We start from the raw sequence: 16,252 nt of genomic DNA on the forward strand, positions 1-16,252 counted from the left end.
TATATTGTAAAGTGATGTACAGTAGATCGTCCTTAAAGATGTGTTCATTAAAGCAGCACATCTCTAGATTTAATGCATTTCTGGCATACTTCCTGTCTGGTTTTGGAAAGCTGCTCTCTTGTAGTCTCCAGATCGATCATGAGCTGCTTCTTTGTAGCCAGGATCTCCTCTAGCTTATCCCTCAGCTCTACAACAAATCAATAAGAAAGGTGCTTATAAGAAACTTACAGTACACAGTGACCTGAATACTAAAGTATTTTTGTAAATATGAATTGAACTGAAGCATGTGGGGAAATATTAATGAGAAATGACAGTTTTTGCTGAAAAATCATTGCAAAAACCATTGTTTGAAAAAAAAATTATTGATTATTGTAATGTTCTGTTTACTTGTCTAAACAAATCTTCTATGGAGGGATTGAAAGTTGTGCAGAATGCAGCTGCCAGGCTTTTAACAAACACCAATAGAAGGTCGCACATTACCACTGTGCTTAAGGCACTTCACTGGCTTCCTATTAGTTTTAAAGTAAATTTTAAGATTCTGGAAATTACATATAGAGCTCTGCATGGTCAGGAATCCTTCAATATTTAATGTCTTTTACATATTCACTCATGTAGCCTAGGGCTGGGCGATTCATTGGAAGGTAATCGAAATCGACATTAATATGCTATAATCGATCTAAATTTTCCAGGTCAATTTTTACAATTACTTTTGCTGACCCCGCTCTGTTAAGATTGATTTATACTTCTCCGTCAAGCGCACACGTATGGTCAGGCACAGCCGTCGGTTTGATAACGGTGACGAGCGTGGGACAGCGTGGATTAATTTAGGTTGTTCGTCGTTGATGTTCAATAAATAATCATAGATAGTGGATAGTGAGTGTTTCCTTTATTTATTTTAAAATCAAGTAACGTGCCTTCATTCAGAAATCTCTCATGGTTTTATGTGAACATATTTACTGTACAAAACTTGTCAGTGAACTATGAGGCCAAAAAATAAATAAAATAAAATAAAACAATCCTTCATTAATCGTAATCGTGTTAAATTGTTCAATTAATCAAGATTTTGATTTTAGGTCGCCCAGCCCTAATGTAACAGGCCTCTGATGTCTTCTGGCAAAGATCTTTCAGCCATTCCCAGAACATGTCTTAAAACTTTCTCCCTCTAGCACTGAGAACACTGGGGCTTTTTAAAAAGCTTTTAAAGACATATTTTAGGTCAAGCTTTTAATTAAAAGTATGCTGAGTAGGTTTAACATTGGTGTTCCCCTTCGGGGGGAACTTCAGCACTATAAGTGGATTTGATTTGTAAAATCCACGCATTGGGAGGTTCGGTTCAGAAGCTACTCGTCTGAAAGAGTATTGAACGGGCCAATTAAGAATGAAATGGCAGCGCAAGCCTGCGCAGGTGAGCGGCATAAGCAATCAACTGAGTATATAAGCTCACCTGGCGCCAGCAGACGCTATCCTTTTCGCTTCAGAGACTTTCTGATCGAGTCGATGAGGGTTCCTCCTGCTGTGACCAGCAATTCTGAGCGAACGAGAGCATTCTCCCGGTCCAGAGTGTGTACACGCAGCGGCAGACGGTCGAGCTGGGTTTCTCCCTTGCCTGGCGTTCTTTGGGTCCGGTCCTCCAGAGCGGTGCGTATAAAGTTGCAAACTTCACAGAAAGAGCAACACAGTCGTGCAGCACGTCCTTTTCAGGACGGCGCTCCGACTGTGCGTTTCTGGATGCGGTGGTTTCCTGTCCTCGGATGATGGGCGCGGGCACTGCGTTACATGTCTGGGGGTCCAGCATGTTAATGCGCTGCTCGCGGGCAGTTCATGTCGTCATTGCGATGCCATGACTGTTGCGCAAGATCGCGGTTAGCCTTTGCAAAAAGGCGAACCACCCCAGTTGTCCCCTGCTCTGCAGCGGGCACTCGGGCAGATCTGAGGGTTTCAGCGGGAGATAATCCGCCGCCCACGGGCTCGCGGACCTCTCGCTCCTCACGGCGCTCCATCCAAGCTTCGGGTAGTGGGAGTGATCCGTCTAATCAGATGGTAGCTCTCACACTCGCTGACACCGGAGATCAGATGTCCTCCGCGGCATCGGAGGGTGGGCTTTCATTATCCGATGATGATCCAGACCCGCTCGCCCCCTTCGGGCTGGTGAGCGCTGTCACTACGGATCCTGAAACGGACATGTTAGCCGTGCTTTCCCGGGCTGCTTCGGCCGTGGGTTGGAGATGGTTTATCCCCCAGCTCCGCGGCCGGACCGACTAGAGGGGCGTTCACTTCTTCCCGGAGGTGCACAGTAGGCTCACGCGGTCTTGTAAAGCACTTTTTTCTGCTCGTGCTGCGTGTCCCTCCACCCTAACCACTCTTGACGGTGGAACAGCCAGGGGCTATGTGGCGATTCCTCAGGTTGAGTGCGCGATGGCGGTAAATCCGCGCGGCGCCTCTTCTTGGCGGGGTCCGCCTCGTCTCCCATCCAAAGCCTGTAAGTTATCTACCTCCCTCGGAGCTAGAGCTTACATAGCTGCGGGCCAGGCTGCTTCCGCCCTGCATGCGATAGCCACCTACCAGCACTACCAAGCGCAGGCGCTGGCCGAGCTGCACGAGGGTGGGTCCAACCCAGGCTTACGAGCTTCGCACCGCCGCCGACTTAGCTCTTCGGATTACTGAGTCCGCTGCGTGTGCGTTGGGGAGGACGATGTCCACATTAGTGGTCCAGGAGCGCCACCCCTGGCTGATATGCGCAAAGTCGACAAAGTCCGCTTTCTTGACTTCCCCATATCCCCAGCCAGGTTCGGCGACACTGTCTGTGAATTCACCCAGGAATTCAAGGCGGTGAGAGAGCAGTTGGTGGGTGATGTCTTATCGGCGGCCCGTAGCCCGCTCCGCCCGCTGTGCCATTCATACCTGCTCCTCGCCGAAGGCGCCCGCCTACGAGAGCTGCTCCGCCCCCGCACACGCCTCCGGCGAAGCGAGCGCGTCGGGCACCTCGGAAGCAGGCAGCCCCCCTGCCCAGAACGCCGCTAAGTCCGGCAACGGACCGCGAAGCGCCCCTGGGACAGGCCATCTGGAGAAGAGGGAACTTGCTCTTTCCCCGCTGGAGGGCGGGGCCCCATTTCCAACGGCACTTTTTACTGCCATGAAAATATCATGAGAGAGCACTTTTCCACTTCCCCGGATGTGACAGCCTGAAATCTGCCAGTCTGGGACGCTATGCTTTCTAGCTTGCAGATTCGGTGCGTTTCGCCAGTGGCTCACGAGCGCTGGGAGGACGGTCTCCTTTCTCCCACCCCTCGAGCCTCCCCTCCGGAGCTCGGGTATGGAGTGAGAGCAAATATCTCACCTCCAGCTCTTCCGCGGGACCCTCGTGCTTCCCGGATCAGCACACCCACTCCGCGCTGCCCCACCGCTGGTACGTCAGCGATTGTAGCGATGACTCCATTAGCGAGGGCTCTGCCTGCCTGGTTAGCGCGGGCCAGCCCCTCGCGGTGGCTCATACGCACAATCAGACTCGGTTACGCGATTCAGTTCGCGAAACGGCCCCCCAAGTTTACGAGCGTGTATCTCTTCAGGGTCAACCCCCTGTCCGCCCCTGTCTTGCGAGAGGAGATTGCTGCCCTCCTGGCGAAGGGTGCAATCGAGCCGGTTCCTCCAGCCGAGATGGAGAGTGGGTTTTACAGCCCATACTTCATCGTACCCAAAAAGAGCGGTGGGTCACGGCCAATCCTAGATCTGCGCGTTTTGAACCGCTGTCTGCACAGGCTGCCGTTCAGAATGCTCACGCAGAGGCGCATTCTCCAATGCGTTCGTCCTCGGGATTGGTTTGCAGCCATAGACCTGAAGGACGCGTATTTCCATGTCTCCATTCTTCCACGCCACCGCCAATTTCTGCGGTTTGCGTTCGAGGGTCGAGCGTGGCAGTACAAGGTCCTCCCCTTCGGGCTCTCTCTGTCTCCGCGGGTCTTCACCAAACTCGCGGAGGGTGCCCTAGCGCCCCTTCGGCTCGCGGGCATTCGCATGCTCAATTATCTCGACGACTGGCTGATTTTAGCCCACTCGCGGGAGCAATTGATTATGCACAGGGACAAGGTGTTTCGGCATCTCCGCCTACTGGGGCTTCAGGTCAACCGAGAAAAGAGCAAACTCGCCCCTGTGCAGAGGATTTCTTTTCTCGGAATGGAGCTGGACTCGATCACCATGGTAGCGCACCTCTCCGAGGAACGCGCTCGCCTGTTGCTGAACTGTCTGAGGGAGCTCGACAGCAAACTAGTGGTCCCACTGAAGTTCTTTCAGAGGCTCCTGGGGCATATGGCATCCGCAGCCACCGTCACGCCGCTCGGGTTGCTCCATATGAGACCACTTCAGCACTGGCTTCACGATCGGGTCCCCAGACGCGCATGGCACGCGGGCACACACCGGGTCTCGGTTACTGCGCTGTGTCGCCGCGCCCTCAGCCCTTGGAACGACCCCTCGTTCCTACAGGCCGGTGTGCCTCTAGGACAGGCGTCCAGCCATGTTGTTGTTTCAACAGACGCTTCCAACACGGGTTGGGGGGCCGTGTGTCGCGGGCATGCGGCTGCGGGCCTCTGGAAGGGTGCCCAGCTGCATTGGCATATCAATCGCCTAGAGCTGTTGGCAGTGTTCCTCGCTCTCCACCGCTTTTTACCGGTGCTGGAGCGGCAACACGTGCTGGTCAGGACGGACAGTATGGCGGCGGCGGCGTATATCAACCGCATGGGGGGTATGCGCTCTCGCCGCATGTCTCAGCTCGCCCGCCGTCTGCTCCTCTGGAGTCACCCGCGGCTGAAATCGCTGCGCGCCATTCACGTCCCAGGCATGCTCAATCGTGCAGCCGATGCGCTCTCACGACAGCTGTTACGTCCTGGAGAATGGAGACTCCACCCGGAGTCTGTTCAGCTGATATGGGCGCGATTCGGGGAGGCCCAGATCGATCTGTTTGCTTCCCCCGAGAACGCTCACTGCCAGTTGTTTTTTTCCCTGACCGAGGGCTCTCTCGGCACGGATGCACTGGCCCACAGCTGGCCTCGGGGCATGCGCAAGTATGCGTTTCCCCCAGTGAGCCTGCTCGCGCAGTTTCTGTGCAAGGTCAGGGAGGACGAGGAACAGGTTCTGCTAGTTGCGCCCCTTGGCCCAACCGGACCTGGATATCAGAGCTCTCACTCCTCGCGACCGCCCTCCCCTGGCGGATCCCTTTGAGAGAGGACCTACTCTCTCAGGGACAGGGCACCATCTGGCACCCTCGCCCCGATCTTTGGAACCTCCACGTGTGGTCCCTAGACGCGAGGAAGACTTAGGTAACCTACCGACTGCGGTGGTTAATACCATCACTCAGGCTAGAGCCCCCTCCACGAGGCGCGCCTACGCCCTGAAGTGGAGTCTATTCACTGAATGGTGCGTCTCTCGCAGAGAAGACCCCCGAAATTGCCAGATTAGTGTTGTGCTCTCTTTCCTCAAGAGAAGTTGGACAGCAGGCTGTCGCCCTCCACTCTCAAGGTTTACGTGGCCGCCATCTCCGCTTATCATAGCGCGGTAGCTGGCGGCACCGTGGGAAAGCATAACCTGGTCATCCAGTTCCTTAGGGGTGCTAGGCGAATTAATTCTCGCCCCCCTCTCATGCCCTCTTGGGATCTCGCCCTCGTTCTCACGAGTCTGCGATCCGATCCCTTTGAGCCACTCGAATCAGTATCTCTAAGATTTCTGTCCCTGAAGACAGCTCTGCTGGTTGCGTTGGCCTCCATCAAGAGGGTCGGGGACCTGGAGGCATTTTCGGTCAGTGACTCGTGCCTGGAATTCGGGCCGGATTACTCTCAAGTCATCCTGAGACCCCGCCCCGGTTATGTGCCCAAGGTTCCTACCACCCCCTTTAGAGATCAGGTAGTGAACCTGCAAGCGCTGCCCCCGGAGGAGGCAGACCCAGCCCTTTCTTTACTTTGTTCAGTTCGCGCTCTGCGCATTTATGTGGACCGTACTCAGAATTTTAGATCATCTGAGCAGCTCTTTGTCTGTTATGGCGGTCGGCAGCAGGGAAGTGCCGTATCAAACAAAGATTATCCCACTGGATTGTGGATGCCATTTCACTCGCTTATTCGAGTCGAGGTCAGCCGTGTCCCCCGGGAGTTCGTGCACACTCCACTCGGAGCGTTGCATCCTCTTGGGCGCGTGCACGCGGCGCCTCTCTAACAGACATCTGTAGAGCTGCGGGCTGGGCGACACCCAACACATTTGCAAGGTTTTACAATCTGCGAGTGGAGCCGGTTTCCTCAAGGGTATTAGGTAACCCTTTGGTGATTGAGGAGACAACTCGGTAGGGTGTTGAAACACGCTTGCTGCGCCATTCTCCCTAACACGGAGGTACGTGCGCCTTTTTATCTGTCAGTAAAGTTCCCCGTCAGGTGAGCCCTGCAGATTCCTCCGTGGCCCCCAGCACTGACTCAGCGGAGGAGTCACTTGCTGGCCCACTACGTTGTAGGTCTGCCCGCTGGTCAGCCCGCGTTTTGGGTATAGGTGCCTGCTATGCGTGATCCCCACTAGGCGATCCCATATGCTTATTCCGCCACGGTTAAGTCCCCCCCCTGGGCGGACCCGTGTCTTCCCTCTCCGCTAACCACTCTTTTGCTATGCGTACTCCCCCTTTTTAGGGCTAGTCAATATGTAAATTCTGCCATCTATCCCCCCCTTGGGTAACGGATGGCCTCCGCAGCGTCCTCCCTATCGGGATTGCACGCTTCCCAACGTACTGTCGTATTTCCTAGAATTATCTAGATGCTCACGACTTCCCAAAAAATATATCTAAATCCGTAAAACTTCTGTTGAAGTAGGATGAATTAGGGCCAGGGACACGTTGGAGGACCGCGCCCCCCATGATGTGGGTGCGTCACGCTTGCTTGACTATCTCCTCATCGGGGGTGTTGGTAAGGTGCAGTCATTATGGCGCTTTCAATGGGCTCCCAATGCGTGGATTTTACAAATCAAATCCACTTATAGTGCTGAAGTTCCCCCCGAAGGGGAACGTTCGAGGTTACTAAAGTAACCCTTCGTTCCCCGAGGAGGGGAACGGAAGCACTATACTCCATCGCCATAATGACTGTCCCTTAGCTGTTGAAAGTCTCTTCAGCTTAAAAAGGATAGCGTCTGCTGGCGCCAGGTGAGCTTATATACTCAGTTGATTGCTTATGCCGCTCACCTGCGCAGGCTTGCGCTGCCAATTCATTCTTAATTGGCCCGTTCAATACTCTTTCAGACGAGTAGCTTCTGAACCGAACCTCCCAATGCGTGGATTTTACAAATCAAATCCACTTATAGTGCTGAAGTTCCCCTCCTCGGGGAACGAAGGGTTACTTTAGTAACCTCGAACGTTTCTGTGCTTGGATTATTAACTTGTTTTAATATGTTTCCTTTTATTGATATGAGTTCCTTTACTCTGTTTTTCTTTTAATGTAAAGCATTTTGTGACTTAATGTCAGTGAAAGGTGCTATATAAATAAACTTTTACTTACTTGTGCTATATAAATAAACCTTTACTTACTTAAGCCTGTGCTCACCTTTAACTGTTGTTACAATGCGGTTCCATTAATTAAAGTTAATGTATTTACTAACATGAATAAGCAATCCACAATACATTGGTAGCAGTATTTATTTTCTATGTTAACATTAGTTAATGAAAATACAGTTTGTTAGTTTTGTTTCCTCACAGTGCATTAAATAATGCTAACAAGCTCAAATTTGGGTTTTAATAATGGATTAGTAAGCCTTGAACTATGATTAATAAATGCTGTGCAAGTATTTTGAATTCTTAGTTCATGTTAGTAACTATATTAACTTATAAATTAATTTATTAACATTATGAATGAAACCTTGTACCATATTTAATGTGACCATCAAGAGTTGGGTGTAATGCTTTCAACAGCAACACATTACTTTATTCTACTTACATTTTTAAGAAACACAATAATGTAACGAATTACATTTTAAATTTGTGTAACTTGATTACAGACTAAAGTCAAAGTAACTGCGTTACCTACAAAAACACAGCGGTCCAACTCAGGTTAAACAGTCTAAATTGGATTTTTGTGCAGATTCGAGAGTGATGGTATCTTCTGAATGTGAAGAAAAGCATAGCTGCTTTGGGCAGTGCACATATCTTGTCTTTTGCACAAGCACGTATATTTGGAGCGCATATTGCACGCGTGCATATGAAATGCATATAAAGTGCATATCGCTCACATTTCCCAGGCGCACCCAGTTGAAAATCGCAAGCCACGTGACAAGAACTGACCGATTAGCTTCATACTTTGTATAAAATATACACATTTCCATAGACTAATTACCTCAGACAAACACAGAACACCCAAATACTGCAGTGCTTACTTATACTATGGGTGTCAATCTTTACAGGTATCCAGTTTTCTTCATTCTTTTGTGTCAAAAAAATGCAGTCAAGTTTAGAACAAGTGAATGATGAGAGAAGTTTTGGGCGAACTCTTTTAAATATGAAAAGCTTTTTAAATATGTCAAGCTGCTGTGATCAACCATTTTAATGTTTTTCAGTGAATATTAAATTACTGAAAGAGATGCAGTCTATCTTGTATTTTATATATGTTTTAAAAGTAACTTTAAAGTAAAGTAATTACTAATCTGATTACATTTTAATATGAAGTAATCAATAATTTAATCAGATTACAATTTTTGAGTAGTAGTCAGTAATTTGTAGTCGATTACTTTTTAAAAGTACAACACTGGGACCATTAATGAATGAATACGATATATAACATTAAAAGATATTTCATAATTAAAGCGTCTGATCACTTTGAACTCCAGTTATAACTAAAAGTATTGAGATGCTTTAAGGTTTGTAATGTGCAATATCTATCAATCAATTAATCAATCAAATTTTTGGTTGTTTGTCTATGCAATGTTGCATACATTTTATATCATTGAAATCAGCTTTGTCAGGCCCAAATAGGCCACTTAAATGAACAAAAGCAACGTCTTTCCAGTATGTGGAGTAGAAATAATCTTCACATTTAACCCTAAGCTAGAAAAAAGACATTTAAAAAAATATGTAAATAATAGCAATGCACATAAATAAGGTAAACCGGTGCATTATGCGACATCCTATTGACCCACCTGTGATGACAATATGACAGTGGGAGGAGCTACATACGCCATCCTCATGTGCATCTTCATCATCCTCATCATCAATACTGATCTCAGCGACCACATCAGCAGCAAGGCGAGACATATAGAGCATACTCTTCCTCTTCAGAGAGCGGTTCTGCCTGTTTAACTGAGACAAACACATTTATTTTAATGCTAAGCTTTTTTTTCCTCGATAAACTAGACCATCAACGAAAAAAAAAAGATAATCCAGCAAGGCCAATGTCGACACATTTATGGGAATAATCAGAGATCAAAATGACACCTGTAACACCACAAATGATATAAAACCCAAGCTGGTGATTTTCTGCGTTCGCCGCAGAGCGAAAAGATATGAGAAATCAAATCAGCGGCATGTAGACAGTCCAACCCACTGGAACCCCAGCGGCGCCCATGCAATTCCCCTCAATCACACCGCCAAACACACACAGCACGAACACTCGCCAAAAGAGCAATAATCAAGGGCAAAATAATAGACATTTCATTACACGTATGCAGGAGCAGCAGCAGCAGACACTCCTGTTTTCATAAATAATTACAGCATTCTATCAGCCCCCCCTCCCTCGCCACATGTACACATACCTGCGTCCGAGGGTTTTTACCTTTTTCAACATCCAATTAAAGTAATTTAAGACTGGTCATTCACACTTCAATTAGGGAGCCCACTTAATGGAAACTCAGAGAGCCAATGGGGGTGGAGGCATGTAAATTAGTCCCGGATGACATTCCGGTCAGAGAGAGAAAAAGAGCGAGAGGCTGGGATAAAATGCCCCCTCTTTAACGAGCCTTTATTAATGACATCCAAGAGGGGACGCGCAGCACGTGAATCCATTTCCCGATGGCGTCCTTCCCGCTGAATGCATCTTTTAAAACCGCAATCAACAACACATAATACAGGGATAAACACGCAGACACACACACGCATCGTGCCGGCGATAATCATCCGGCATTGATGAGAGCGCAGCGGCGAAATTACACAGTGGCAGAAATCAGACGTGCGTCCCGAGGTGGCCAGGCCCCTCATCTCCTCTGATCACACATCAAAACAAAATGTCATGTGTTTGGATTGCACTTTGATTTGACTGCTGCCACCCGTGAACCCTCATCCATTACTGCATTTTAATTCAAAACGTTCCAGAATTTCGGAAATTGATTATGATTTTTTTTCTTTCGAGGAGGAGGAGGGGGGTCTCTTGGCAGACAAAATTACAGCCGTCATACAAAATAAATCATAAAGCTGAAATGCGGAGATGATTTGAGACAATTCCACTCACTATCCTCCAATCACACCTAGCAGCATTTTTTGGACTAATTTAAATGTAAATTTGGGATGAGTCGATGCTGTATTTTTCAGAACGCACCGCTCACGTTTTCCCCAAAAGAGGTGAGTTTTTTTTTTCAAAGCCGCAGGCAGATGCAAATCAAGACAAAGATTTATACACTTGTTTGGTGAATCTTTGTAAAATTAACTGATGCAAGCACAACAATGAAAAAGGAAATGTTTCATTACAGTTATCATTCATTTACTAGGAATGCATCTGGAAAAATAAGTTGGATAGTGTATCGTCTGCAGCTTATTTTAGAAAATAAAACATGGTGACGCACTATTACAATTCTGACCAAGGTGATAACAAAGACCATAAAATACACCAACCTGATCTCACGAGGAAACTTAAGTATTTTACGTTTTGTCAGTTTAGTGCACGGGTGAACAAACTCGGTCCTGGAGGGCCGGTGTCCTGCACAGTTTAGCTGCAACTCTAATCAAACACACCTGCTTATAGATTTCTAGTGATCTTGAAGACACTGGTTGGCATGTTCAGGTGTTTTTGATTAGAGTTGAAGCTAAACTATGCAGGACACCGGCCCATCAGGACTAAGTTTGCCCACCCCTAGTTTAGTGGCTAATTTGTATGAATTTGTACGAATTAGCCACTAAACCAGGGGTGGGCAAACTCTCAGTTCAGTCGTACAAAAATGTATGCTTTTAAAAAGGAGGCGTGGCACTCAACCCCACCCCTAATCCCAACCATCAATGGGTGATGAGGAAATCGTACTAAATTGTACGAATTAAATCGTACAAAATTAAACAAATTAGCCACTAAATCAAAAAGTTACGAATAGCTGTGAGATTGCGTTGCATACACAAAACGTGTCACTCACGTATAGTTTTGAATGGAGAAAAGTGTAATGATCAATATGGCAAATGAAGACCCGCCTTCTAGCACAGGAGCCAATCATCGATCACTATAGACTGACGGAAAAGCTCGTAACAGATGTCTGCTTTAACGACGTGTTTGTTTGGTGGTCAAAAAACACACTGGAATCTCAGCGATTACTTGCATGACAGATATACGAAATTTAACCACATAATGCTTAAAATGCTTTTAAATGAGCCAAGAGCACCTGAAAACAAAAGATTTTTGGTTTTGTAACGAATGGGAGGTACAGTACACCCTTTCAAACGCACATCACAATGCATTTTAACTTCATTTTAGGCGTTAGATTCCAAAAAGTACATTTGTAATTAAAGTTAATGCACTGAATTAACACAATGAAGACTATACAGTATTATTTTAGCTACATTGTTCAAGTTCTGTGCCTGAATACTGTTTGACTCTTTTGTTGATTATTTGTTTATACATGATTCACACCCTTACAAAATCACCCTAATCAATAACGTAATAATTTCGTTCCAAATTTATCTATTCAAGCCATGTGGAGAAATTGTTTTCATATTGCAATATAAATTGCATAAAAACAAAATATCGCAATGCCATATTTTTCCAATATCGTGCAGCCCTACAAGGTAATGTAAACAAATTTGGTGGGCAAATTAGCAATTTTTAAAACTACAACCGGAGAGACTAATGCAATGCACAGCGTTTCCTGCCTTACAAAATAAATAAGACATGGGCATTTGAGAAGAATTGTATATTTCTTGCAAAAGCAACTATAGTGACAAACGCAACAGCATCATCAGTCTGTCATTTGTCCTGACAGATGGGAGATGAGCAAACCAGTGGAGAGCTGAACCTACAGCCCTCTCCTGCTGTTAGTTCCCCATCCGCGAGGGCTGTTCACAGGTCAGCCTGGACAAAGGGCATCTGCACCGGTTTTCATGCTCAGTGGCCCGCCGGCGAACATAGAACAAGCTGGGCTGTGCATTTAAGGATGTCAGGAAACCGTTGATTGGTTAAATCGAGCTTTTATCCAACACATAATGCTGAGGCACAAAACGGCCCAGCTGCAGGTCTATTTCCTCCGCACAAATGAAACGCTCCAACCACAGCTCTCAGAAACATCTGTGATGGCTTCACATATCTCAAGGAGAGAAAATATAGCTATATACTGTATACTTCAAGAAAATACCCCAGCAGTCCTTTCGTACACACTAAATAACTAAGTTCACATTGTTGTGTCAGCTTGGTCTTTTTTGCCATTTTAAAAAAAGTGTAATTTTGTCTTTTTTTAGACACAGAAAGACTTCGTCTAATAGCTCGCTAGCCTGCAAGAAGATTACAGCGCCCTTTTACAACGCTAAATATAATTTTCTCCTGATCTATATCTCTTTTGTCTTTGAAATGAAATCAAAGTTAAACATTTATTTATTAATTTATTTTCCTTCGGCTTAGTCAACGGCGGAATGAACCATCGATTTATCCAGCATAGGTTTACGCAGCGGATGCCCTTCCAGCTGCAACCCAGTACTGGGTAACATCTATACACACTCATTCCCACAAACACTATGGCCAATTTAGTTAATCCAATTCACCTTTTCCGCTTGTCTTTGGACTGCGGGGAAAACTGGAGCACCCGGAGAAGACCTGCAGGGAGAACATGCAAACTCCACACAGAAACGCCAACTGACCTAGCTGGAACTCAAACCAGCAACCTCCTTGTGAGCCAACAGCGCTAACCACCGTGTCACCCCAAAGATAAAGAGACTTTACTAAAAAACAAACAAACAAACAAAAAAAAACCAATCAATTGAAACAGAACAGTACAAAAAATCTAACAAATCAGATCAGAACAAAATAATCACATAAAGCAGAAAAGAAAAAAATAATCAGAAACCAAAACAAAAGTCCACAGGATTGTGTCACCTCGTAAACTACATTTAAAAATCAAGAAAGCAGTGTTTCCTGTTCTTTTTTTTTCTTTTATCTATCAAGCAGAATAAAACAATAATTGACATAACAATATTTGATATACAGTATTGCCCCAATATCATCAAAATAGTATTAGTGATGTTAGTTAATGCATTTACTAACAAAAACAAACAATGACCAATACATTTATTACAGTATTTGTTCATGTTAACTCACGGTACATTAAAAAATGTAAACAAGCATGAATTTTGATTTTAATAAGGCATTAGGATATGCTGAACTATGATTATTAAATGCTGTACAAGTATTGCACATATATTTAGTTCATGTTAGTAAATACATTATCTAACATCAATTAATGAAATCTCAGGAAAAAAAAAATGGAAATCCTTTTGTTTCCAAATAAAAACCAGTCCACAGGATTATGCCACCTGGTAGACTACTTTAAAAATCAAGAAGGCAGTGTTTCCTGGTCTCTTTCTTTTATCTATGAAACAGAATAAAACAATATTTGACAAAAAAAAAAAAAAAAGAATCAAATTAATCAGAACAGAACACCAAAAAATAAAAATAAAAACTACAAAAAAATAAATAAAACTGAACAGAATTGAATTAAATAGTACCCAATATCATTAAAACAAATGGTAACACTTTGCAATACGGTTGTATTAGTTAATGTTAGTTAAGGCATATGCAAACATGAACAAACAATGACCAATACATTTGTTCCAGTAATTGTTTATGTTAACTCATGGTACATTACCTAATGTTAACAAGCATGAATTTGGATTTTATTAAGATGTTAGTATATGTTGAACTATGATTATTAAATGCTGTACAAGTATTGCTCATATTAAGTTCATGTTAGTAAATACATTAATTAATGAAACCTTAACTAATCAGAATCAACGAGAAAAAAACTCAGGAAATAAACGGAAATATTTTTGTTCCTTAATAACCAGTCCACAGGCTGTGCCACCAGGTAAACTACTTTTACATTTTTACTTTTAAATCAAGAGAGCAGTGTTTCCTAGCCTTTTCCTTTTATCTATGAAACAGAAAAAAAAGATAAACAAAAAACAGAAAAAGAATCTACACAGAAACTAATTAAGTAAAACTAAACAGAATTAGTAGTACCCAATATCATCAAAATATTATTAGTAATGTTAATGCATTTACAAACACAAACAAACATTCAACAATAAATTTATAACAGTATTTGCTCAAGGTAACTCGTTTGGATTTTAATAAGGCATTAGTATATGTTGAAATATGATTATTAAATGCTGTACAATTATTGCTCATATTTAGTTCTTGTTAGTAAATACTACGGATGTCCAGATCCTGATTGGAAATCGGCCCCAATAACAAGGTTTCTGACTCCATCGGAATCGGACATTACCTCCCGATCAGTACTTGAATATATATGTGTAAATATATTTTCCCATTATTTTAGAACACATCAATAGTTATACGGATATATGACATCACTTTGTTGCAGAGACGCTATTGGTTAAATGCCGGTGTACATGAAAGCAGGTTGAAGCAGAAAGTGCAAGTATGTCTGCGCTCTGGAGGTATTATAAAGTTGAAGATTACAACATTGCCAGAGCAAACTGTAAGATATGTAAACTTGGAATTGCCTGCCAGGTATTTTAAATTGAGGTGCTATTTGTTGTTATATTAGATTTCTTGTATATTTACTGTTGCACTAAAGTCAAAAAAGCAGGTATTGATGTTATTAAACAACTTGATTATTTAAGCTACCTCACAGAAGTGCTCTTCTTGTTCACAGAGTTGTTATATGTTAAAATAAGGTGAACCAAATAAACAATAAAGAACATCCTGGATCTGTTTCTTCGCTCTTCTTTATTAGTTTTTGATGTATGATAGAAGTATCGAATTGGGGTTCGGTATCGGTAGATACTTAAAATTAAATTAGTCAGACTCAAGGGCAGAAAAACCTGATCGGGATATCCCTAATAATTACATTAACTAACATTACCTATTGAAACCTTATTGTAAAGTGTGACCAAATAAATAAAAGAATTTAATAAATGAATATATCAGAACAAAACCAGAATAAAGAGAGGTGAATGATTGAAAGAAAGAAGAAAGAAAGAAAGAAAGAAAGAAAGAAAGAAAAAAAGAAAGAAAGAAAGAAAGAAAGAAAGAATGAATGAATCAGAATACAAGAGATTTGTTCACACTAAATAACCACAGGATTGTCACTTAAGTCCACTCTGTCATTTTTCACAGTCAAATCTTTCCTTTTCTCAAAATAACATTGAACAGCACAGGATCATTCTGTGGCATAACAGCCAGTCTGCTTCTAAAGCACAAGACAACAGTGTCCCTTTTTCAATCCTAAAGACTATTTTCTCCTGGTCTTTATCTCTTTTATCTGTGTCTTTATTCCTTTCGCCGCTACTGTTCTCTCATTTCTCTCTCTGTGTGTGGTGATCAGCGCTCATCACCGACGGGCAGCAGAAGAAAGTTGATTCATCCATCAGCGAGACGGTAATCGGTCCCGCTAATTTGCCTCACACCCGGGCTTTTAGAGATCCATTTACCTGCTGAGCGCTCGGCGGAGGTGCCACTTCACTTTTCAGACCCGAATGAGTCTGAACGCTGGTTCCGAAACCCAACTAAACAATGTGCTGAGCCGGGACTGATGGCAAATTGAATACTTCTGTAATGAGCGGGTCCAGCCAAAGATGGAGGTTGTACGGGAGGGAGACAGGCTTAAGATTGACTCCAGCATGAACTGAATGGAGTGGCTGCCCATGTGGAGCACAATTGTGGGTACTTTGCTCAGGATGGAGGAGAAAATAAATGGAGGGTTGGTTGGAATGGAGGCATGATGGATCTCAGGCTATTTATCATGAAAGCATGAGAGAAAACATTTGTGTATGGTTTTGAATTATTGTTTCTGTGAAGGGTAGAGGAATGAAACAGGACATAAGATG

General features: G+C 44.3%; 2 protein-coding genes across 4 annotated transcripts in view; one reads left to right on the forward strand and one right to left on the reverse strand.

Annotated features, from left to right (window-relative positions):
• Window positions 1-16,252, forward strand: part of LOC141378555 (uncharacterized) — an 876,076-nt gene that overhangs the window by 850,412 nt on the left and 9,412 nt on the right. The gene's annotated exons all lie outside the window — the stretch shown is intronic.
• Window positions 1-16,252, reverse strand: part of shtn1 (shootin 1) — a 68,018-nt gene that overhangs the window by 29,595 nt on the left and 22,171 nt on the right. For all 3 annotated transcript variants that reach the window (XR_015512512.1, XM_087288889.1, NM_001198761.2), the window contains exons 5-6: window positions 9,142-9,301; window positions 90-187 (exon numbers count right to left, since the gene is read on the reverse strand). Coding sequence is in view for 1 of the 3 variants with exons in the window: in NM_001198761.2 (NP_001185690.2) it covers window positions 90-187; window positions 9,142-9,301 (258 nt within the window). In the remaining 2 variants the exon portion in view is untranslated. The remainder of the gene's footprint in view (window positions 1-89; window positions 188-9,141; window positions 9,302-16,252) is intronic.

Source organism: Danio rerio, chromosome 17 (assembly GCF_052040795.2).
Source record: "Danio rerio strain M-AB ecotype USA chromosome 17, GRCz13ab, whole genome shotgun sequence".
Classification (NCBI taxonomy): domain Eukaryota; kingdom Metazoa; phylum Chordata; class Actinopteri; order Cypriniformes; family Danionidae; genus Danio; species Danio rerio.